Here is a 24,546-nt window from a genome sequence, read left to right as displayed (position 1 = left end):
GGTGACACAAGAACCTATTTAAGTAAAAAGATAAAACACTTGACTGGAGAAAAGAGCAGGGAGACTGCCTGCTGTGTAGGGCTCATGGATCCTGAGAATCGTAGCAAATCTTGTCTCTTCGATTAGTTGTTTAAAGGAGACTTGCGCAGCTTCTGAACAGTTATTTCAGAAGAAATTAAATCATTGTAGATCTTCCATTAAATTGTTATACATCCCAACTCTCCTTCTCCAGACCAGTAATAACACCCAAAACTCAGAAAGCATCCACTGCAAGCAGAGTTTCTGTTTTGTATGTGCTCTCTATATTTCCAGTTACTTTGCTTTAACTGTGCTAGGGCGTATTTATTTTTGTCCTCTCTAATGGATGGTCCCTGTTATCAGTATATCAAAACTAACTTGCTGGCTATGCGATTTATGATCTTTATATAGTTTAATCTTCTTACTTGGTGACAATCCCTTGGTGCTAGTCCTTTCTATATGTACCTTCACCTTGATTAATGACCATGAAGAACTTCACAAATTTACCAAATCCCATGGAATTGGGATACAGGGAACACATTCTTAATGAATTAGTGCTCTTTTAGTTGCTGTAATCCCTTAATTTAGTTTAACTCACTTCGTAATAATACTGAATACTCCTGAACTTAATCTGTATTGATACTTCCTTTTTTCAGTTTCTCAGCACATCACTTTGTCTTCCCTGTTGATCACAGGTTGGAAAATTTGTTTTTATGTGCATAGCCAGAGTATTTCATAGCTGTTTTACGAATTTAATATTTTGGCTGTTTGACTGAAATATGTCTGCGCCATTTATGTATTGAAAATATAAACCTACAATCTGCGGAGGTAACTTGAATTTTATGTCAAATATTCAGTTGTGGACCATATCTCCAGCTTTTTGTATGCTACAGTGGTCTTATCCCCCCTCCCCGTTGACTGTTAGTGAGGTCATTTTCAGTCCTCTGAGAAATTTTATTCCCAGCCAGATGTAGCCCATATATTAAAAGTAGCACCTGTGACTAATATCACAGCAGCTTACCATAAATTTACATGGTAACTAGGATTATATCTGTCAAGACTGTTAAAAAATGTCTAGATTTAATTTGATTTCCAGTATTGAAGGAGCTCTCTAACATTTTGCTTCATAACTATATTTTAAAAGTTAAAATCACTCCATTGTTAAGTTTTATAGCACTCCCATTGCCCATTAAGTTGATTTGTTAAATGGAGGTCAGAGTAAAGCAACTTGGCTACATTAGGATCGGAAACCAACCCATTTGTGACAAATTTAGTCCTCGCGTGTGAATCTTCTCAAAGCCTCAGCCCTGATTGGTTTCAGGTGTAGCTTATGTCAGTTGTGTTTAACCTCAAAGAATGAGCAACATTAGTCCATTATTGTCAGTTTTGCTCATCAAAAGACAAACCAATTTTCATTTATTTGGTGGGTTAACTATTTTTAATGTGATTGTTGACTACTTGCCCCTCTGTTAGACTTTTGCATTAGATTACCTCTTGGATGAAAAGAATTGGTTTTATATCCACCTAGATAGGTGCTGTTTTCATATAGTGTTTCCTCGACTGCTTCATTTCCCAGTATTCTTTGAGTCCTCTCCCATATGCTATGATTTGTACACCTGCAAAATTATGGAAGTATTTCTTTTGGTAGGTATGTTGTTTGCTAATGTCCTTGCATTTATGAATACAATAACTGATTTGCTATAAATCACAATTATTTGACTGGGTTTACAGAGTAGAGAAAATCTTTGTATTTGAAAATAAGGTTTGAATATTGAATTTTTGGCCTATCTGCCTGTTTGTTGTTTTTCCTTATTAGAAACTGACAGTAAAATTTTCAGGCCTCACGAAGATTAATTCAGGTTAAAATTGTGAGAGTGAGCTGGCTCAGCTGGGTCAAAACATAGTTTAGTAAAAATATATTTTTATACAATCACACCTGCCTTATGGTTATACTTGTGAATGGCTTAGTAAATAACCCTCTTGCCTTTGAGTCAGAAGGTTTTAGAGTCAAGTTCCAGCTGTGGGACTGGACACATTCCACCTACCCATATCCTAGTGTGGCACTGGGTCTGAAAAGCTGGCGTGCTTGACTTTTGGATGAAAAATAAATGGAGGGTCTCTGGAGATCATTCATCTGAAAATTTAAGATTCTCCTGCCCTGGCTTTAAAAAGACAAAGAGACAACAATGGTGTACTAGTCAGTGCAGCCTCTTTCCAATAATACTACCAGTTAACTAGCAGAACTAGTTTTCTTATTGATGAGAAATGCTGCCTAATTATACAGAGTCTGGTGTGATGTCAGTGGTCAGCCAGGAGCTACCGGATACAAATTAACTCCTTGTTGCTGGGAGTTGAGAAATATTTTGTATTTATTTACTTACTTATTTGTCATGGCCACTGGGCAAAACACAGAGTGAACGATGTCTCCTGCCTCAGTGTTCGGTCTAAATTTTTTTTAATTACCAACATTTTTTCCTACTTGTAAATAATTGAATCATCATATTACATTGGCAACTTTTGTCTTTACTTTCACCCCCCCACACACACCCAAATTTAGTCTGCCTGTACCTATTTGAGCTATTTCCTTATTGCAAAGTCTGTGCCCACTTTCAATGGGCGCCAGCAATGCCAGCCTCAACCAGCCGCTTCTCCGACAAATACTTCCAAGTTTTCTGTTGTGCTGCCCTGTGTGAGTGGAGAAAGCTTAGTAAGAATCTATCAAGCCACCTCTTTATCCTCCATGTCCCTCTTCAAAACTCACCTCTGCTGTAAAGCATATGGAAAACTGCAGACCAAGCAGGTGGCGAGTTGTGATCACTGCTAGTCAATGGCTAAGAACTATGCACATCCCACTTAACTGCCTACCCTCCCATTACGTCTTGTCTTTTAGATTGCAAGCTCTTTGGGGCATAGACTATTTGTACAATGGAGACCAACCTGTTTGTGGCTGTAGGCACTATTGCAATATTATTGTTAATGCCACAGTATTAAAATTAATAATACTATTATATTAATTGATATTTAAATTAATCATGATGACAGTAAAAATTCAGAACATACCTTTGTGTTTCGCTTTCTTGAGGTAGGAAGAGGTTTTTATGTTTGTAAATTCTATTTCTGAGGTAAACTTAATTTAACATTTTGTTTTGTAAAAATGCACAGTATCTATCAGGAGCAGCAGGCCTGACAGCCACAGCTAACAGGTGATATGTAGAAGTTCAAGACTCTTATTCTCCAGGTGCTCTAGAAACAGAAGTTGACATCAATTTGTTATTAGTTAAAACTTAACTGTGACTTAGAATATCAAGGAAATATGAGTTCTAAGCTCTTTCCTTCCCTCCATTCTATGGTAAAAAATAAAATACAAATAAAGAAAGAATAGCGTATTTCCAAGGGGAAGAGGCTCTTCTACAATTAACTGTGCATGCGCTGCCCACTCTTGGAGCAGTTAGACCTGTGTTAGCTATTCTAAAGAGGGCCAGGAAGTTGTCCTCCTGACCTTTGGTCCACTTTGCAGGTGGCTCTTCTACCACTGCTTCTCTTAAAAGATTAGTGTAGATTTATGATCACTTAAGTGAAAATTATTATAGCATTTAATTTTCATCCATTAATCTGGAAATATTGTCTCTGGGGGTTGAATTTGAACTGGCTAAAGATTTTTGTAAATATACTTTTCACTTCTCACAAGTATTCATTTAGGTTGAAAAAGAAAATGGAAGTGTCACACTATTGGCTGCTCTACATAATCCATAACTGCTCTTTTAATGCTTGCCCATTGCATTTGAAATAAGGGAAGAAAATGGTTATGCCCACTGTGGAGGCAAGACTTTCCTTCACTCCTGTAAGATACCAAATGCCGGCGTGTTGACTTTGATTTTAACTAAAATTTGGAATTCTCCTAGATTTGTTAACACAGTGGTGGCAAGTACTGTAACAGTACTGTTGGGGAAATCAGTAAGATTTACATTCCCTGTATTCTCAAGAATATCTTCATTCAGGATCACTTTTACTTTTTCAGTTAAGGAACCCTGCTCTCTTGTAACTGTGTAATGTCCTGGGATAGCTATTATGAATGTAGGGGAACTGATAAGATACTAATTTCAGTACAGATGGCAAGTTCTGTCTCCAGTTTGATAGTGTTTAACCTCTTGCATTCCCTTGCTTTTGAAATGGTGAGCATGACCTTATTAATAACTGTAAACTGCTTTCTACAATAGTGGCTTCCCCCCCAAAGAGTAAAGAAAAGGCATGTTTTGGAATATTATACTCTGCAATTGTAATTAAAAATGGATTCTGGCTGGTAAAAGGTAAAAAGTAAAATAAAAAAAATTACAATGAACCTATTTAAAAATTAACCATTACTTGCCAAAAGCACATCAGACCTACTTAGCGGACATCCGTTAATCCAGCGGTTAGCTGTTTCAGGCTTTAATGCACACTGTTTTACACGTTAACGGTTTTGAAGTTCCAGGCCAAGGTTGACCTTTCACATCTGCTCCTTTCACAGTAGGAATCTCCACTTACTGCTTCCTGTCAGAATGGATTAGAGTGACAAAGTACAGAGCTTGCGCTGGCTGCAATTTAGTTTTTGATCAGAATTATTTCTTTCACAAACAATCGCATTTTGCTAAAATGTTACATCTGCTCTGAAAAACCACTGGCAGACCCACAGTTGATGAGTGCGATGTGAGTATAATTTTTCATTTGTCTTTCATAAAGCTGTAAACCAGCTCTAAATGTATTTTGGGGACTGCCTCCTCCCCTCCTTCATTTGCCATTTTCTTCCTTTAATTTTTGTTTGACTGAGATTAAAACTTGCTTACGTCTTGAACTAACATGGAGCTGGCTGAATCCTTTGAGGGATTTGTGTGAAATTGTTTTGGTAAAGCACAGGTTGTTCCGTTAGGAGCCAGGGTTCTAATTTTGGGCCCTGTCATGTGAGGTACTGAGTATGCTCAGGTTGTGGGAGTTGTTACTCAGCACCCCCCCCCCCGCCCGCCCCCCGAGAATTGTTCGTGGTGGTGCTTCACAAGGAAACATTCTGTCACTGGGATTCTGAGTGGAAAATAGTTAATTTCGTGGACTGGATGATTTAATCTTGATTGGGATGGTAACAGCAATAGCTATGTAAATATGTGTTTTGTATTGTTAGAGGAATCTCTATCACCTGGTAGAAGTGGGCATTTGGAGGCAAAACTTTATTAGCTTTACAATCTTAGGTTGGTTTCGGTTACATACCGATTGTAAAATGTCTAGTCTAATAAAAGTGTACAGATGTTAATCTTTCTTACAAAGGACCATATTTTATCTCGCGTTGGATGCATCTTTTTTTTTTTTAATGTTTAAAAAAAATCCCTTGCATGGCTACAATCAGTTTTCACCATTCATGGACTGCATCTATTTCAAGCATGTATTGATTTGCAAAAGGGGTGTGTGTGTGTGGTGGTGGGTTCTACAAAAGGGAAAGAACATTTGTAGGTTAAAAAAAAAAAACCTTGGAGTTTCCCCAATATATTGTATTACACATACTATCTGGCACTTAGTCATAAATTTGGAGTATACCAAAAGTTTTTCAAGACAGCTTAAAATACTGACTGTAGGTCATGTAGCCTTATGCAAAATATTGCTAATAAAATTAATCCACTTTTTTTTTAATAATCTCATTTTAAATTTGTCACTTTTTTGTTCATTTCTGTATTTCTAGCCCCATTTCACCAGTTATTCAAATATCAAGAATAGCAAGTGAAATACAATTAAATGTAATTTATACTGATTACATAACTTTTTGCATAAGGAAAATTGGAAATATTATGTAAGAAATGGTAACTTTCTAAACAAATCAGTTTTTTTTTTTAAGTCGTCTTTTCTTTTTCTGCCTTCTTGTATTGTCTAGGAAGATGGTCTTTCTCTCCATACTCTTCTTTCAAAGAATGAATCATCACTAGATTTGAAATAAATACATGAAAAACATTTTATACAATTATTAAAATATTACAATTGGATAAAAATTATGAGCTTAACAACCCTGACTCAGGCAAAACTCCCAATGGAGTCATTGGGTTACTATACAATCTCCTTTCCTGAAGTTTTATAGAAACTTGCTGAAGGCTTGAGAGAAAACTTGTCTCAGTATGGCTGTATACCATGGCCAGAGTGCTTTCAGCCACACACAGTGGGACCAAATGATCTACCTGATTGGACCTGCAGTTCTCATTTCTCATCTCCCATCAATTTATAATTTCAGACCCTTTTTCTGCTTTAACATATCTGAATTATTGACATTGAGAGATGCCTGTGCTGCCCAAAAAAAAAAAAATCCCTGATGATGATGTGGTTATAGGGCCAACTGCTTCCTCTCTTCATCCATCCTAACAATAGTAATACCTAGCTCTTACATAGCTCAACTGCATGTCTGGAATGTGGACTGTCTTTTCATGGTCAGAGTGAAATCTGTGTTCTTTGGGAAGTGAAAGAAATAGTTGGAAAACCAGCAGAATTTTGTTCTTCATTCCTGATTTTTTTTTCTGATGTGACATAATTAGATAACTAGTGAATTTCCTTTGCATTCCTCTATTTGTTTTGGCCTGGCCTACACCAAAAATTATGTTGACTTTTGTTGACATAGCTAACTTCATCTGGGTAGGTGATGTTTGTACACTGATAGAAAGACCCTTTCTGTCTGTGTAGGCTGTGTCTATAACTACCAGTGTAATATCTATAGTATGGACGTACCATTGGGCACCAATTCAGGAAAGCATTCCTATTCAAGAAAGCTCTTATGCATGTGTTGTAAGTCCAACTGAAAATTGAAGTCAGTGGGATTTGAGCACATGCTTAAAGTTAAGTATTTAAAGTTAGGTCTTTTCTTAAACTGGGCTTTTACAAAGTGCTTATATATCCATATGTTTTGGTGTAGCAATATATGCTCAAACATTTTTAACATCTGAGTGGCAGAACGTTGTAAAGTATAAAAGATCAAGGTGAGTAAAGTGAGGTAACGGAACATTCAGGTATATACATTCAAAAGGTCGGAACAGGGCCCAAAGTGTATTTTATTACTAGTTTGTATAGTATTTTGTTTGAGGGTTTTATTACAGTACATCAAGTTGCTAGACCAAGCATTTATTTTAACAAGTCAAATTATCATTGTCCTTTCAGTTGCACAGCAAAGAGAGTTTATTATTTTAAGTAACCGATTGCTTTAACAGGTGTTCAGTTCCTGAGGGCTTCGCTGTATTATTTAATTGTTTTGGTTAGGTGCACACTGCCTGTTTAGTAAATAAAAAAGAAGTCCAGTTCCTTTAAATAGGCATTTCATTTAGTGTAAACCTCTTATTGACAACTTTGTTTTTCATTTTTGAGCATAACACACATTAAACAAATATGCTTGGGAAGAGGAAGGTGGAAGTTAGCTGCCTATTCTGGTTGGCAAGTGAGATTTTAACTCAGACATGGTGCTTCTTGATGATTTTTTTCTCTACTGAGTAACTGATATAAAATATCAGTAACAAAGAAAAATGCAGCTTGATACAAATTTTCTGTGAATCTGGGTAATATTTTAAAATCTGACATGACTTCGTTTTTGAAGAAATAATATTATAGTTACAAGGTAGCTCTTGCCCTGAGCATTAAATGCAAACTGTAGAAATCCTACCCATTCCAAATGTTTCTGAGTGAAATTATACATAACAAATAATGCCTTTTGGAGTGCTTTGTAAGCTTACATGCTTTTAGCATGCTAAACTTTGTTTCTCATACCGGTAGTATGGAATTTAATTAACAATAAGTCAGTAAAGTATTATTAAGTCACAATTTTTTCCTTCATTTGCCTTTCCCTCCTTTGGACACAGTGCAAAGTGCACAGTGAAATGCAATATACAGTATTACCTAGACACCAGATTTGTGGTACAAAGCTGAAATTAATTTTCAGGAATTTTGTCTCGGGTCACGAGTAAAAGCCAGCAAGGTTGAGATTGTAAGGTTTGCCATTACATTTGCCTATTCAAAAAGAATCATATTAATTACTATGAGATTGTTACAACAGACTTCAAAGTAGATGGCACAATAAAGGAGATTTTCATTGCTGCAAGCTAGTGCGAGTTAATCGCTCCATGTCAAGCTGTGATTTTGTAACTCCAGTCTTCTCAGTTTAGGAATCGTACTTACTTTGCACTAGTCTTTATGGGCAAAGATAGTTATATATTTGTCTGCGTAAGCAAACTGATACACTTTGTAATAAAGCTTTGTAATAAAGCGTATCAGACCATTTAGTTGTCAGGCCAACATGGCTTGTGAAGCAGAGCACTTTCCAATGGAGCATGAAAAGCTTTGAAATTTCTCAGCAACAGCAGAAAGTAGTTTTTGATGTCGATTGTTTGTCTTCAGTCATTTATAAAAATTTGGTTGTAAAATCTTTTAATTGAATCACAGTGAATAGTGCCTGCACATGATTTCCAGTTGCCTTCTGTCACCTTTGCAGTGTAAAATGAGAAGAGGGAAAGATAATCTCCAAATAACATTGTGGTGGTTTTGGGAGGCTAAGGGTGAGAAAAAGGGTGATAGACCTGATACCCTGCTTCCCTTTAAGAGACTATCTGTAACATCAGTTACAAGAAAAAAATATTTATTCATAGGGCCAAATTCAGCAGCGATGCAAATCGGAGGGTAAGTTGTTCAGAAAAGCCGAATGTGTGGCTTGCAATAAGTAGTGCAAATTGCACATATTTGAATTTCAGGGAGTGTGCAAAAATGAGTGTAACATACACCCCGAGGAAATAGCAGGAAAGGAGTGTAAGAAGCAAAACAACTAAGAGAAGGGCTTAAGGGAGAGAGTCTATTTTATCTGCACCCTTCTTTTAATGCTTTTTCTTCGACAATCCCCCTTGCCTCCTTGGCAAAAAATGGTACCCATTTGCACACCAACTGAATGCCAAATAGAGGCAAATTACACTTGCACCTGTTTTCTGACAAACGTATACCACAGTTTAAAGCACAGCTGAACTTGGCACATAATATCTTTGACTCCGATTTATTTTGTAGAATTGTATCTTTCCTAACATCAGAAATATGTAGCTTCTAACGCTGCACCTGGACCACATTGTACAGAATGAACCTAATCTTTTCTTCGCTGTGATTTTTTTTTTCTTTCTTTTTTTTTTTCCCTGAGAACAGAATTCTTGGAATTGCCTTCGGTCTCCTACAGTTCTTGACATTATACTGGTACCTGTGTGTGAAAAGTTCCCAGTGTAAGAAAGGCCATGCCTCCTAGCTGCAGTTCTGTTTCACGCATTTTTTCTTCATGTTTTTAAAATGAGTAAATCATATGACAATAAACAGAAATACCCTCAGTGAAGAGAGAAGGGGAAACTGTTGTTTATCTGGTCAGGTGGTTTAGATTAGCAGTGATGCTGGTCTGTATTATGTTACTTTAAATCATAGTGTCCCAACAGGATATAAATTATGAAGATTGTTACAGTATGTTTCATCCAATGTAAGATCAACAAATTGGAATAATTTTTTTATAGGAAAATCTCAGTGCTTTGGCAGGGTTATTGTTGAAGAATTTAATTTAACTTCAGATTTGCTCACATTATTTCTTAATATATAAAACACTATTTGCATGATGTATGAAGTATAAACATTTGTAGAATCAAAGGCAAGAATGCCTTTTCCAAGATTACACAGAGTGGCAAACTACTTAGAATAGATCAGTGTTTGTGCTTTTGCTGTCAAAATGTTTGATATAGAGCTGGCTAGCTAGTTTCTCCACCGACATAATTGTAAACAAGTGTTGCAAGCCAGAGACAGCCTCCTTTGTGGAAAAAAGTGTAAAGGTTTTCAGATATTTTGAAAGCTTTAACATATAACTTGAGTATAGAATTTACAGCTCTAATATTGATATATAATTTTATTTTAGGGAGCAAAGCAAACAGGCTTCAGTTTTGTATAAATGGGGTGTGATGGTCAATGATGGAAAACTTCAGCAGGCAGTCCTCATTTGATTTCTAATATGATATCCTAAATTAGGAAGAGTATAGACCAGTAATTGAAGTTAATATTGTGTTGATATTTCTTACAAAGTCCATATTTCTTTAGGTGTTCCAATAAAAATTCCATGTCCATGCATGCCTACATGTCATTAGCACTGTACCCCTACTGTTTCCCTCCATTAGTATTTTTCATAGTTAAGGGCACAATCCTCTAAAGTGCTGAGCAGCACCTGTGAGATGAGAAGAATTTAGGGTGCTCAATATATGGCTTTCACTAAACCTAAATGATCAGGTAGTGTTGGCAGTAGAAAAACATAAATTCACCTTGTTTGCTAGGAAGAGCCGATGTTCTGGCCCCAGTGGTCTATGCATTAGGCACCTCCGGTATGTATTAGTATAACTCCCTGGGCCTGAACCTGAAAGCAATGCAGAGGCTCCAGCTTGTGTTGAACGTGGTAGCTTGCCTCCAGGATGGGCTAGTTGCTGTGCATCCCTCACCCCTGCACTATCGTCCTTCCACTGGCTCCAGTCTGTTTCTGTTGCCAGTTCAAAGACAGTCCTGATTTGTCAAATAGATCAGGATATCAGCAACTGCTTCTCTATCCAGGATGCCTCAATGCAGTTGCACTTTTCTGGAGCATTGCAGCCCACATAGTGCAGGAGAAGGTGTTTGAGAGATGGAGATGAAGTTCTCTTGGTCAAGGAAGTTCAGTTGTGGAACTTGTTCCCAGAAGGAGTCAGACTGTGCCAGAGTGTGATTATATTTAGGGCATGCTTTAGCTACCTCCTTTTCTGAGAGAGCTTTCCCACCATTCTTGCAATGCTATTAAAAAACATTTTTTATATGATGATTAATATAAAACCCATACAGAGACAAGGAAAGGCAGTTCCATGAAGGCAGCTGCTTAGTGCCTCGTGCTCTAATTTACCTAGATATTATGGTGATGGACACAATAGAGAATCTTAAGATGGATAAATAGATAAAGATTTGATAACAAACACCTCACCAAATGTCTCTTCCTTCCCTTTTTTAACATTGGTTGAATTTTTAGGTTTTTAAAAACTGAATTAACTTTTTTTAAAAATACTATAACCGTGTAACAAGATGTCTCTGTTGTAACAAGGAAAAATCTTCCCTAAATGTAGTCAGTAGAATTTTTTAAAACTCAGATTTCACTTGGAGCACAACAGAAAATGTAATGAAACTAACTAAAACAAAACCAAGTGACTGACTATAAACAAAGGTATTGTACAGCATACCTTTAATTTAGCTCAACATTAAGCAACTTCTTTTCTCTGCCTGCTGACCCATAAATGAAAGCTAGTTACAGGAATTAGTGAAGTAGGTTGCATGCATGGAAGTTTCACAATTTGGAGCTGAGGCCTAATGATGTGTAATTGTCTTTATTGTTATGTAACACAGGAAGTTAAACTACATGAAGAACAAAGAGGACAAATGCAAAATAGAGTATTCAGTGATAATATGTAATGGTATGAAGTGAAAGCAAACATGCTAAGCACTGTATATTCTAAAGTATAAATGCAGTATTATGACTTATTATCCATTACGTACGTGTATTCCATTAATAAAGGATACAAAATGTTTTTGTTATTAAATAGTAATGCTGCAAAGACAGGTAGCCCTTACACCACATAGGGTCAAGGTTAATACTGCCCCCAGCATTATAATGACAGATAGGAAATAAAAACCTTAATGTATTTGTGATTAGCATATGTTTCCCTTGGCGGAAAGATTTAGGAGGTCCAGGGACCCTTCAGTTCATAACCTTTGCATTTAAAAACAAATAAATAAAATGCTTGTTAAATTGCTAGATCTCAGAGCTATTTTTCTTGAGGAGCTCCATCTTTTGAGTAAAGAATTGTCTGAATGCTGTGTTCCGGTGATACATTATGGTACTCTGTCACTGGGAACTCACCAGGCGGTGATATATTAGCACAACACATCAGCCCGCATGGCTTTGATGTATTAATCATCAGGATAATGTTGGCAAGCATTGTGTAAAAGCTGTATGTTTAAAAAGTGTTAAGATGAATTGAGTCCTTACTTAAGACATGTGAAAAGAAGAAGAATAGCAGAGGGACTCTGCAAGCCTCCCAAAGCTGTTAAATACTCTATAGTGCAAAGAGGTAGATGGAATTTCATCTTTCCATTCACTCCTGATAGCAAAGCATATAGCAGAGTTTTTACCTTTCTCAGGAAAAGCAAGTTGCATTAAGCCATATTTTGTGATAGCATGTTCTGTCATTTTAAAAGTACAGTTGGGCTGTCCCAGGGCACAGCTTGAGCAAGTACCAGCTGAGCTTGCTTAAAACACTTTCTCAATATGTTTCTTCTTTCAGGAGTGATTTAGTAAGGAAATATTTTCCCAAAACAGGCATGTCAAAGCTGGGAGCATCTAGAAAATGAATCTGTCTTAGAAATTGCAGCTGAGCTACTTCTGCAACATCAGTAGTTTTTTAGTTATTCCTTTCATGACTCGTAGAAGATAGAAATGGAAAAGACCTGTTGGATCATTCAGTCCATCTCCTTGCCAGAGCAGGACTGTTCCATTCAGTAAAATTTCTAGTGTTGTTTCCACTCAAAGTGTTGCTTCCAATATTTCCCTGGGAAAAAAATTTCACAGGTTAAGAAATATGTAGAAATCTATATTTCTAAACTTTATTTTAGTAAAAAATTATCTAAATATAAACTAAAATTACATAGTAAAAAATCTATATAAGGTATTCCTGTGGCTCCTATTACTGTAGTACCAGAGTACCTTGCAATTTTTAATGTATTTATCTTCAAAACACCCCTTGTGAGGTAGGGAAGTACTATTTTATCTCCATCTTATGGATGGGGAACCAAGGCATAGAAAGACTGTTGATCTCATCTGGTATGGTATTTCCTTCATTGGAAATTGCTGCTTTTAAAACTCGATGCATAGATTTTAGAAGATGCGGCTGAGGTTCTGTGTTGCGGATGATATATATATATTTATTTTCAAATTAAGATCTTAAAATGATGTCATCAGTGGTTATAACTGCCACAAACAATCTGCTAAGGTCAAGGCCATGTAGGGACTTGTCAGTATAAATAAAACAGTTATCCACCTAGCAACAAGAAATGTTTTGGCTGTCTGGTAAAGTGTACCCACCAATGCCAAGTGACAATACTGTCATGTGACTCATGCTTGACAATGATCTTGCACTGCAGACTGCTTAATAATTTTCATTATTTTTAATTAAAGTTGAAGAAGTACAGACTCCAGCTCAAAATAAGGTTGGTTATGTTGCCGGAATAAGGTAATTACTTTAATTGATCACAAGATAGTTTCCTTGATCACCAATTAGACCAAATTACCGATCATGTTTCAAGACGTGAAGAAATGTCCAAACTGATTGTGTAATAGTGTTTTCATATCTAATCAAACCTAAATATCTTTTCCTCCAGAGCCAATTGTATTTTGTAAAAGGAAGGTTATGGGCCTACAAACATAAAGGTGATCCATAAACAATAGAGTTCTAATTTATGTAATTAGAAAAGGATGTATTTAGGGGCTTAATGGAGATTGCACTGGTGAAATTACTCAGCAGAGCTGCTGCTCATTTTCTTAGTGGGAGATATGTGCTCTTTTGTGCATAATTAAAATAGGCTATAATCAAAACAGAAAAAGTAGTTTATTTTAGTAACATGGAGCAGAGAAGATTGCTTTGGGTAAAGCAGGGTTATATGTGTATGTATGTACATACTCCTAAGTATATGTAATTGCACACACACATGACATATGTATAAAATCATGGTTATGGGATCCTTTTAGCTCTGAAACATCCAAAACCCTCTGCTGTGATAGTTATGTCCTACTAGAACGCTCTTACTACCTGTTCCCAGGATTGAGCTCATAGGAAAGGACAACAGGACATTCTCCATGGAGGGCCCAGTGCTTAGGAATTCATTCCCTCTTGTAGTTGATGAAAACCTGAGTTTGGCTACCTTCAGGATAAAGTGCAACTTTAAGATGACTTTCCTTTTTTAGCGGTGGTGGTGGTTGGGGACATCAAGGTCTGCTAACTGGTGATTTCTGGTCAAGTCAGTGATGGTGGGGGGGCAGGGCACAGGGAATGGTCTGGTAAAGTTTAATGGTCATGATATTTGGTCACCGATTAATTAGTTCTTTAATGTTTTTTCCATTTGAACCTAGAGCGAGCGGTGATGGTTATGCAATAAAATAAAAATATCCATGGAAAAATTATATGTATGTACACGTGTGCACATACCCACCTGTGCGTGTGTCTGTACATAGATATAGATACTGGTAGTGCATAAATGGATATGGTCAGATTTTTCATGAATTTCCTCCAGTTTTCCCTGCACTGCCTGATGATATAAAGGCAGTGTAGTTTCAGATGCCTTTCTGACTGCAGCAGTGGCTTTTAAACTACCCTTTGGGGGCAATTCTATATATAATTTGGTATGGTCTTGTAAATAAAGATGTTAAGACAATGGGTATTTTAAAAAATAAAATGTAAATCTTAGAATTTTTAATGAAGCTGTGTATTCCAATTTATCCCTGATGTCTAGTGCTGAGTTTACTGCTGTATGCTTTGAAGCATCTTGTTGCGATGCTTGAAATTTTTGAAACGTAATTGTTCACTCCAAGTAAAATTAAACCAAACTAGAGCTTCAAGGGAAGTTAGTGTTCCCAATTTTTTTGAATGTTCTTGGGTCAAAGAAAAAAGCTTTTTAATTGCTGACAGTTTGGTGGTTTCCAAATGACAAACCTCATTGGAATAATTTGCTCTGATTGTAACGTTTGCATTCATCTGACTGGCAAAGTGACTTACAAAGTCATACTTCATCCAGGCACTGATTCTTTTTCTTAAAATGTTTGTAATTTGTGAGAGAAAAAAAGACTGAAACTATTATCAACCATTATGTTATTTATTGACCACATGTTTGTTTGAAATGGCCATTGCTTGATGGACCATATACGGGCTAGTCTATAAATTAGTGCTAAAAATGACCTAAACAGGTAGGTCTATGTCAGGATACTAACTTATGGCAAGTATTTTAATATGAACCAGACTACCTACATGGATAGGGGCTTTTTGCTTTGCAGTTTTAATTTAGGCCCTGATCCCCCTGGATGGACTCCTACATCTGTGCTGAGATCTGGGCAGACATAGGGGCCTATCTATGTGGGTCCTATCATAGAGTGAGTCCTTGATTTGCATGGAGATTTTTTTTTTTTTTTTTTAATAATGCAGAGATTTTCTGCAAATATTTTTGGCAAGGGTCTCCCACAACTTTTACTCTTTGAGCCTGTGATTAAATCCTGTATTGCAGGGGAGTGTGCAGAGAAGAGGGTGGGGGACTGGAAAGTCTGTATCCTCTCATTTAAACCAAAACATTTTCTCATAAAGGAGAGAAGAGACCTCACGTGGCCAACCTCCCTCCACTCCATTCCCGTCCAAAACAAAACAAAAATGCTTACATTCAGGGAGAGTCACTGGAAATGAACTCTGTTCCTGAAAAATACACTGTGTATATTGATAGTAGCAGAGTGTTTAAGTTGTGTAATTTCAGATGGCTGGTGGAGGAAAGGTAGGGTGAAGATCTAGGGGCATAGAGGTATCTGACTTGGGTGAATATTTAAAAATATCTGATACCTGTTGCACACCATAGGCAAAATAATTGTTCTTCATCAGTATCTTTGGACAAGTCATTTTGGACAGAATGATCGACCAGTATCCAAAGAGGGAGAGAATTCTATCAGCAACAGGAAAATGACCACAAACCCTTTAGGTTGGTAGTAAATTTTTAACAAGGGATTCCCAGCAGCCTAGAGGGAACCATGACTTGAAGCAATATCCCACTGAGCAGAGGGGGTTGTAACCCATTGCAGGAAGAAGCCAGCTAATCAGAAAGTCATGAACTCTAGGAGTTCATCCCTGGAGCATGTACTGCAGAATGCTGCTTTAGTAAGGGAACGGTGAAGATAGAATGGGGAGCAATCCAGGGAAGGTGGAATGCTCCAAAAGGTGACGTACTCAGAGTACTCAAAGGGATAGGGTACAAAAAATTATCTTTAGGTCCCAGTATACAAGGGTCATCCCTGTCATTACACATCACTGGGCTTTTGGAATATATCCTTGTAGATCCATAGCACTAACCTTAACACACGTTCCTAACAGATGTAATATTTCTCTGAATTCTTTTTATCTTAGGCTTTTGGATTTATGACACGAGTTGCTCTGCAAGCAGAAAAGATGAATCATCATCCCGAATGGTTTAATGTGTACAACAAGGTAATACATTGAATAACTTTTTAGGTACCTTTACGAACAATTTACTAGACCAGATCAGCATACAGAACATCCATTTCTGTCACTCCTTTTCACATGAGGAAGCTTCTATACATCAAAAGAGGCAGTGACTTTACCTATCTCCTTTGTGGATTTTAAAAGAATATTTGCAAAGAAGATCCAGTTCTCCTTATGGGCAGAATAAATTAGCATTTTGTCCTTTTGTGTGTGTGTGTGTGTGTGTGTGTTTTATCTTAGACTAGGCTGATTTTCTTTCTGTTGTCATCATGGTAATGTGCTTACCATTTGACACACTGTGAAAGTGTTTAAACCTCAAATTGTTCCTACCTTTTAAACTTGTATATTAAATAGTGAAGAGATTCTCTAACCACTGATTAGACAACCAGAACTACATAGTTCTTCTCTTAGATTTCTCACCACAGGCTGTGTGGCTTGGACATATCACGTAGCCTCTTTGGCCAAGATTTCCTAAAATCGAAGTCTAAAGTTAGGCCGCTAAATCCCTGTTTAGGCCATCTAAATAAATGCTCTGATTTTTTCAAAGCTACTGAACACTCATCAGCTCCTTCTGATGCCTGTGAAAGTTAGTGAGAGTTCAGAACTTTGCAAGATCAAGCCATTTGTTCCGGTGCCGGAAGCTAACTTAGACTCACATTTTGAATATCTTGACTCCTGTGTCTCAGTGTAGCTGCCTGTAAAGTCAGTTATAAAACTTAATTCGTAGTGGTTTCATAAGAGCAAATATAAGTCAGGTGCATTGAGACCCTCAGATAAAAGGCCCTGTTGCAAGAGCCAAATTATTACTATCATTTTATTTTCTAGTAGTTCTCATTTTGTTCTATTAACTATTTTTTCTTTAGTCACTGGTAAATGTATACCATGCCTGTCTAAAATAAAACAAGGGACAAGCAGAATGACGATGCATACACATAAAGCACGTTTTTTTTCTGACTGGCACAAAGTGCCATGTGTATTTTTTTAAAGAGGGATTAATTGGCACTGAAATGGTCTAATTCTTTTTTAAACAATAAGGCAAAATTAAATACATTCTAACGATCTCATTTAAAGAGACCCATTAAGTGATGTTGGACAAAGTGCTTGTATCACACTCTGGAAGATGGTCTTGACTTCCCAGGGTGCTTAGATTTTCTTTTTTGCAAATCGCTGCTAAACAGGAACAGCTAACGATGGAGCACATGACTTTACATCTGGGTAAGTCTAAACAAACTCATGCAGGCAGCCTGTATCATAGCGACATGTACACCAGTCTGTTTATTTTTTCCTTTCAAAACTAATGTGCAAAGAGCTCACCAGTTTCTTCACCTTTAAGATACTGATTTTTATGCTCCAGTCACTTAATTTGGTGTTTGCAAGTTGGTCAATGACCTGAATTCTTCATGAAACCGATATGTGGAATTTAACTTTAAAGAATGAGGAATTTAATCGGATGCCGCCTTTTGGATGAAACCCAAGAACATGAAGCCTAAATTACTTTTTTACTCTGTGAAGTGCCTCTTTGGTTAGTCTCTAGATTCTGCTGAGCCTGCTGACCTTGCAGCTGACTCATATGAGGTCTTACAATTCGGAAAAATAGTAAGATTCCAACTCTTAGTCTGCAGGCAGGATTTTTTTTAAAACCAGTTCATTAAAGATCACCCTCCCCACAAAAAATTTCAAATTGAATTCTGATAATTCTTCATTGAAAGCTTGGAATGTAAATTGTAATCTGCTTCCTTTCTTTTTGCTTACAGGTTCAGATAACTCTTATTTCCCATGATTGTGGAGGACTGACCAAAAGAGATGTGAAGCTGGCTCAGTTTATTGACAAGGCTGCTGCTTCTGTGTAATAACTGAATGTTGAAAATAGCATTGCCTTCACACTGGTTTATAGTTGAACTTTATCATTCATTCAGTGAAGGGTTCTACATCCTAAATTGCTGCTGCCCCTTGTAGTGTAAAATGATTTGTAATAAGACTAGTTTAGCAGCAGCATTTAAGAAAAACAAAACTCATCCACCTTAGTCTGAGAAAACTGCCAAATGCTTATACTTATCGTTTCTGCTCACGCATACAATACATCAGACAAAGCAACAAAGGTAATTTTGAACAATCCTTCCTTAGACATTAAAATAGAATTTTCACATTAAAAACCCAAACCAGAAATGTGATTCACCATTATTTCACAATGGATAAAAGCCAGAATGACTGCTGAAATCCTTCCAGAGTGATAAGGATTCTCCAAGCCCATAGCCTAGTAACCCTTCAGGGAGTAATAGGACTGGGGTACTGCCAAGTGGGCATGCCTTGTTCTTGATCCCAGTCAGCAGGACATTTGGTAGCTTTCTTTTTCTCTATACTTTTATATGCAGACACCAATAGTGGTGAGGTGCTTTTCAGACCTGTCACCTTCCCAATAGCAGGATATTGAGGGCTTGATCCTGCAAGCTGCTGAGTACCCTGGCCTTTGTCCGTCAAAGCACATATTGAACTTTAAGTGCATGAATAGTCCTGCTGAAGTTACTGGAAATACTCATGTACTTAGGTGAAGTGCTTCAATATTTTGATGGATTGGGGCCAGAGAACTCAGTATTGAGTCCTTATTTTGCAATAGCATTCTCATGTTTTATTAAAGCCCATCTGTAGGAAAGGGGAGTGTGGACTAAGCCAGGTTTCCGTCACACCAATAAGTGCTGCCAGCAGTAAAGGAAGCAACGTTAGCAGGGTTCTCTTGATAAGGTGGGCAGGGCTAATCTAAAGTTATGGTGACCCATTTTCTTATAGTTAAAATAATTTGTTTGTAAATCTTGTTCTAAGAGCTACAGATCCTACCAGCTAGGTTTAAAATCCATTTCTCACAACATCCCAAGGTTATAAAGTCTATGGCCTTTATTCTCACTCAGACAAAATTCCCACTGATAGCAGTGGGAGTTCTGCTCATGTAAGTATGTCAAGAACAGGCCCCTCTCTGCAGTACTCAACATGCACAATCAAGCCTTTCTAATAATTATGTTGCTGCTTAACTACCGGGTTGATTGGCACCTTATAAATGCCTAGATACATAGATAGAATGACACCAGAGGCACAATTACTAACTACTAAGAAACTAGATCTATACTGATTCATGTCATTGCCAAACTTTTTGTACATATTAGATTTATGCTCTCCCAATACTTTCTGGCTGCAGTGCAGTAGCTGCCATCCAAATAGTCCCATCAATAAATTTGTAAAATATGAAGCACAAAATAATTAACATATGCCGTAACATGTACTTATAGATAACAATTGTTGATTGGTAAGATTTTTGAACCAAGAAGTTTTTTAACTTAGCATCCATAGGCTACCAAGTTAAAAGTAAAGGGAACCAGTCTAGGTTTTATCCTCTCAAATGCCCATCCCTTAAAATCTGTTTGTATTTGTATGAAACTAAGGATTTCTTTGACATGATTTTAAAGTGATCACTGCAACAGGGAATTACTTGAAAAAATAACTGGTGTCTTGTGTTACCCACGGATAAATAAATCTGGTCCTGAAGGTTTGACAATGCCTCTCTAATAAGTTCTGAAAATTTTTTTTGTTTTTTTTTGGAAATGAGATATTATGGGAAAGCTTTGGATAAGAACAATAAAATCTAATTCCTCCTCTATAATTTTGTTCCTGTATAATTATTATATACATGCACATATGTGACAAAGCTGTTTGGCATTAGCATAACTTATATCTAGTTACTGGGAGGTCTTGGGTTTAAAATATTAATATTTATTTACATTCTCTTAGAAAAAAATCCACACAAATTCATTTAGCGCTCAGAGCAGTATTCCCTAGTGATGCCAGGCTGTACAGTGTTATTTTTATGGTCTGCTGCTGGATAGAGACTGAGCGAAATAAATAGTCAGAAAAGGTGAGCAGCGCATTGGAAATACTCTTACTTTTGGGATAACATTTGTTTAGTTTCTTCCTCCTGCTCCTCTCCTGGTTATTGCAAAGAGCTGTGAGGTACCCTCCCTGAGTATTGCTGTATAAACTTTGTTATCTTGTAATGAAAATAGTAGTGAAAAACTGCTCATGTCTGTTCAAAGACTGTTGACTTCAGAGACAGAATCTAAGGGAAAAATCCTGGCTCCTTTGAAATCCATGGGAGCTTTGCCATTGGCTTCAGTGGGGCCAGGATTTCACCTTAGCCTCAGAGACAATTTCCTTTCCTCCAGTTCCTCTTCAATTTTTTTTGCTAAACTGCTATTGGCTGCTTCTCTTTCCTGTACTCCATGATAGCTGCAGCTCCTCAGCACAAAAAGCAGTGATGTTCTCCTGGGCTTTGGTTTGCTTTGCAGACACCAGATCCTTCTTTCATTACCAAAGTCCAATTTTTAGGTTTTGACAGAATTCTTAGCATTTTTGAATTGCATCCAAACTGTGTTGATCCTTCATCACACCTCCCTCCCCTCGTCCCCCAATCCTTAGCTTTTGTAATAAACTAGCTGCTTTCTGTGAAGCAAGTGGCAGTGGAATCTTGGCTCTCTACTAACTATGCTGAAAAACCTCTGGCTTCCCTTTCTGTATCTGGGAAAGATTAAGGAAGCATAAATCAGCCATCTAGTTCGAGTTTGCAGTTTGTGCATGTATCTGTCTCCCTCAAAATACGTTCCCGTATATGAGTATATACACTCTTGTTATACGTTGAGAGAATGTATAGAGATATTGAGAAGTTGGGAGAATAATCGCTTCACTCAATATTGACCCCTCGGTTGGAGCTTAGCGACTGTAACAGTGTATAGCAACTCTAACCAAGGAAGTGAACAGTGCCATGTCCAGTTGAAACCATATGGGAAATTTATATAGGAAGAATTTAATTAGATATTGCATTTTAGTCAGGACATATGGGCTAATGCTCCTCTTGTGAAAAGTGCCAGTGGGTCTTGGATGACCAAAAATGGCCAGAACTTGAGTTTTCAGTCTTGTCTGAAAAACAGAACCTCTATAGTCATAATGCCCTATTACATCAGGCTGGTACAGTAGGTCAAAATGCCCTATTGAATCACAAATACCACTTCTGCAGTGCCCTAATATTTTTCTAGTAGCATTCACTTTCTAGTACTGACCGGTGCCTGCTCTGCTTAGCCTTCAGAATCACAGCCCACCGCAGCATGGTGCCCCTTTCTCTTACACTGGCAATGTCTCCCTGCTCATTGCAACCACTAGGTCAGCAACCACTAGGTTATATTTCATTGGAATGTTTTTGTTTCCAGGTTGATTGTGGTGCTGATGAGTGTTTGGATAACCTGTCGTTAAAGAACTGTTTCCTTAAAGGTGACTTCCCTGCATCTGGATTAATCTAGACCTGTTCCCAGTTGTCAATGGGATCTCCAGTTTCACAGGGCAGTCTGAAACAAGTTCAGTAAATTCCCCAAAAAGCAGGAATCCTCAGTGGGACTGTTCAGCAAACCATGCAAACCCCACATTGAATACTGGGTCTTGGTGAGGTAATTAAAGTAGTGATTATAATCACTGGCAGGAGTGCTGGCTTCTGGTATCACAGTGCTATCCTGATGCTATCCTGTACAGTGCTAATATCACCAGGGCCACCAAATGTTCCCCATTTCCCACTGGCCTGTGTGTTTGCTCCCACTTTGAGCAGTCATATGATTATAATCAAAGAGAACTGACAGAGATAAGGACATTCTCCTCATCACAGAATATGTATGAAAAGAAAAGTAACCTTTTCCTAAAAAATTCCTGTGGAATGCCAGAGGCAAAATAGAAAAAAAAAATTAAAGAAAGCCTTACAAATGTAAGTAGATGTAAGTGAAAGGATGCAATCATTGGACTTTGCCAGATGAATCAGGAAGATTGGAAGTAAACCCATTCACCAGCATGTCCATCTGTCTATTAAAAACCAAACTTTTCATAATCCTTCTTATTACTCAATTGTAGTGATGGAAAGACTTTGGGGTGGTTGCTAAAGAGAAAGGTGGCTTTTTCTTTTGGTATTTCTTTTAATTATATTTCAGTTTTTGCAGGAATAGCACAGAAGTCTGATAGGCTAATAACAGAATATCATACCCAATCCCGAGAGCAGACTCCTCCAATTCTGAATCGGGAGAATAAAAGTCTTTTAATTAAACATTGTTGTATTATCATTTCATTCTCCAAACTTGATCTCTGAAACATTTTCTGTTGTGCTGTGATGCCCAGATCTCTATATCTGTTCCGGAGATAGAGATCAGAAGTGGAGGATTAGACAGTATTCAGAATATCTTCAGAGTATAGATTCAGAGGTTTTAAGGCCAGAAGGGACCACTATGGTCAACTAGTTTGACCTCCTGTATTACACAGGCGAGGAATTTTCCTCAAGTGCTTCTTCTATCAAGCCCATAACTTCTGGTGGAGCTAGACTATATCTCTTAGAAAGTCCACTCAGTCTTGATTTTGAGAACTTTCAAGTGACAGAATCCATTACATCCATAGATAAATGGTTGTAGTGCTTATTAACCCTCACTGTAATGTGCACCTTATTTCTAGTCTGCATTTGTTTAGCTTCAGCTTCCAGCCATTGGAACTTGTTATCCCTTTGCCTGCTAAATTTAAAGCCCTCTACTGTGTGAAGCAGGGTTCAATGTGGCCAAGGAAATGAGTAATGGTAGAAGACGTCACTCATACCATTACCTTCTGTGCTGCAGAAATTTGAGATTAGTGTCCCTCTCCTTGCCCTTCTGCCTTATTTTTTAGAAAAATATAATTAGACTGAGAGCAGGGGAAAGAGGTGGCCCTCTTAAAACTTAAGCATATAAAAATAAAAATGAGTTATAATTTCCCAACATACTTCTAATGCTTTCAGATTGAGGCTGCTTCTTTTCTTTGAGATAAAGCAATGAAAAATTGAGCAAACTGAGCCGTTTGATTGGTGGAATGCTCTTGGGCACCATTCGATTATATTGGACCTCATTCAGCAAGGTGCTCAAGCACGGGTCTAATTTTAAACTTCAGTTGAATTACTCCTGCTGCAAGTTAGGTCTGCTCTTAACAGTCTTGCTGAATTGCGGCCTTCAGCATATACAAAGAAATCTTTATTTACTATTTGCCTCATTCCTGAATAATAAAAATCCTTCAACAAATTGTTGCTGTAAGGATTGTAAGAGAACCTGGCTGGCATCCAGCAGTAAAAAATGTCTTTCTTCCACTGCTTTAGCTCATCACAAAGCATAAATATTAAAAATGAATGTAATTTCACCTCATTGTGCAAATGTCTGCAGTTTTTAAGAGGATTTTGCCAGGCTGAAATATAAATTAAAACAGAACGAACAGCAAAATTGCTTGCCTGACGTGCTCGCATTGTTTTAGAATATGAAAGCATAAAGAATTTTTTAAAACCGCATTTTCTTTCCCCTATTTATGCTAGCTGTTTGCTTTTCTTCCCGGTGAAACAGTGAAACAGGATTAGTTAATTTCACTTTTGTTGCTAATCAGTTTTATGCCCTGGTCCTCCTGCACCAGTGTGGGGATGTGATGATTAAATTGGAAACATGATAGGGAAATGCAGGGCTGGATTAAGGCAATCCAGGGCCATAGACACACTGTGACTTGTAACTCCACCCTTATGGTCATGCCTCTGTGACATGGTGTGGCAGGTGGGCCCTCTCCTCTGCAGGCTGGGCCAGCAGCATGAGGCCCCTTCTTTCCCCTCGGGGCAGCATCAACATTCCCTCATTCAGAGAGGAAGGGGTGGCAGCAATCCCCCCTCCATGTATCTGGTTGAATGGGTGATTGGATTCACTGCACTCTTCTCCTCCTGCCTCAAACACAGTCCTCTGCTGGGGTGGTGTTGGCTGGGTCTCGCCGAGTGGCACGTCTTGGAGATAACATTCCATTGAGATGCGTGGGGAAGTTCACACCTTTCAGGCCATCTGCAGACTCAGGCACTCAATTGGTTACACCTGGGCCACCCTTTTCAAACTTTTCTTTATACCTCTGAGGACTAGAAACTTACTAATGAAAGCTGTGGTTTTGATGTAATAATCATCTGGCTCCAGGATCCGGATCCCTAGACATAGGGCTATAGTGCCTATGGCTTAATCTGGCCCTAGAGAAATATCTTTAAAATCAAACAAAAACTTACACTGAATTAAAAACATTTCTATTAATATTAGATTTGTATGTTCTTTTAAACAATCCCTCTCCCATTTTGTGCCTAAGATGCTGGGCAATGTTAACCCAATGC

The 24,546-nt window shown here is 37.7% G+C and overlaps 1 protein-coding gene across 9 annotated transcripts in view; it reads left to right on the top strand.

Annotated features, from left to right (window-relative positions):
* The window catches only part of PCBD2 (pterin-4 alpha-carbinolamine dehydratase 2), a 36,000-nt gene extending 16,023 nt beyond the window's left edge, over nucleotides 1-19,977 (top strand). For 7 of the 9 annotated variants that reach the window (XM_043553151.1, XM_043553149.1, XM_027825499.3 and 4 more), the window contains 2 exons: nucleotides 16,236-16,316; nucleotides 18,086-19,977. In XM_043553151.1, coding sequence (XP_043409086.1) covers nucleotides 16,236-16,316; nucleotides 18,086-18,181 — 177 coding nt within the window. In that variant the 3' untranslated portion in view covers nucleotides 18,182-19,977. Of the gene's footprint in view, nucleotides 1-4,525; nucleotides 4,705-11,008; nucleotides 15,814-16,235; nucleotides 16,317-18,085 lie in introns of those variants that run through there. The other 2 variants (XM_027825503.3, XM_027825512.3) reach the window with 2 other exon arrangements.
* Nucleotides 19,978-24,546: the final 4,569 nt, after the last annotated feature.

Source organism: Chelonia mydas, chromosome 8 (genome assembly GCF_015237465.2).
Source record: "Chelonia mydas isolate rCheMyd1 chromosome 8, rCheMyd1.pri.v2, whole genome shotgun sequence".
Lineage (NCBI taxonomy): Eukaryota > Metazoa > Chordata > Testudines > Cheloniidae > Chelonia > Chelonia mydas.
The sequence above is the reverse complement of the archived record's forward strand: the minus strand, read 5'-3'. Positions and strand labels throughout refer to the sequence as shown.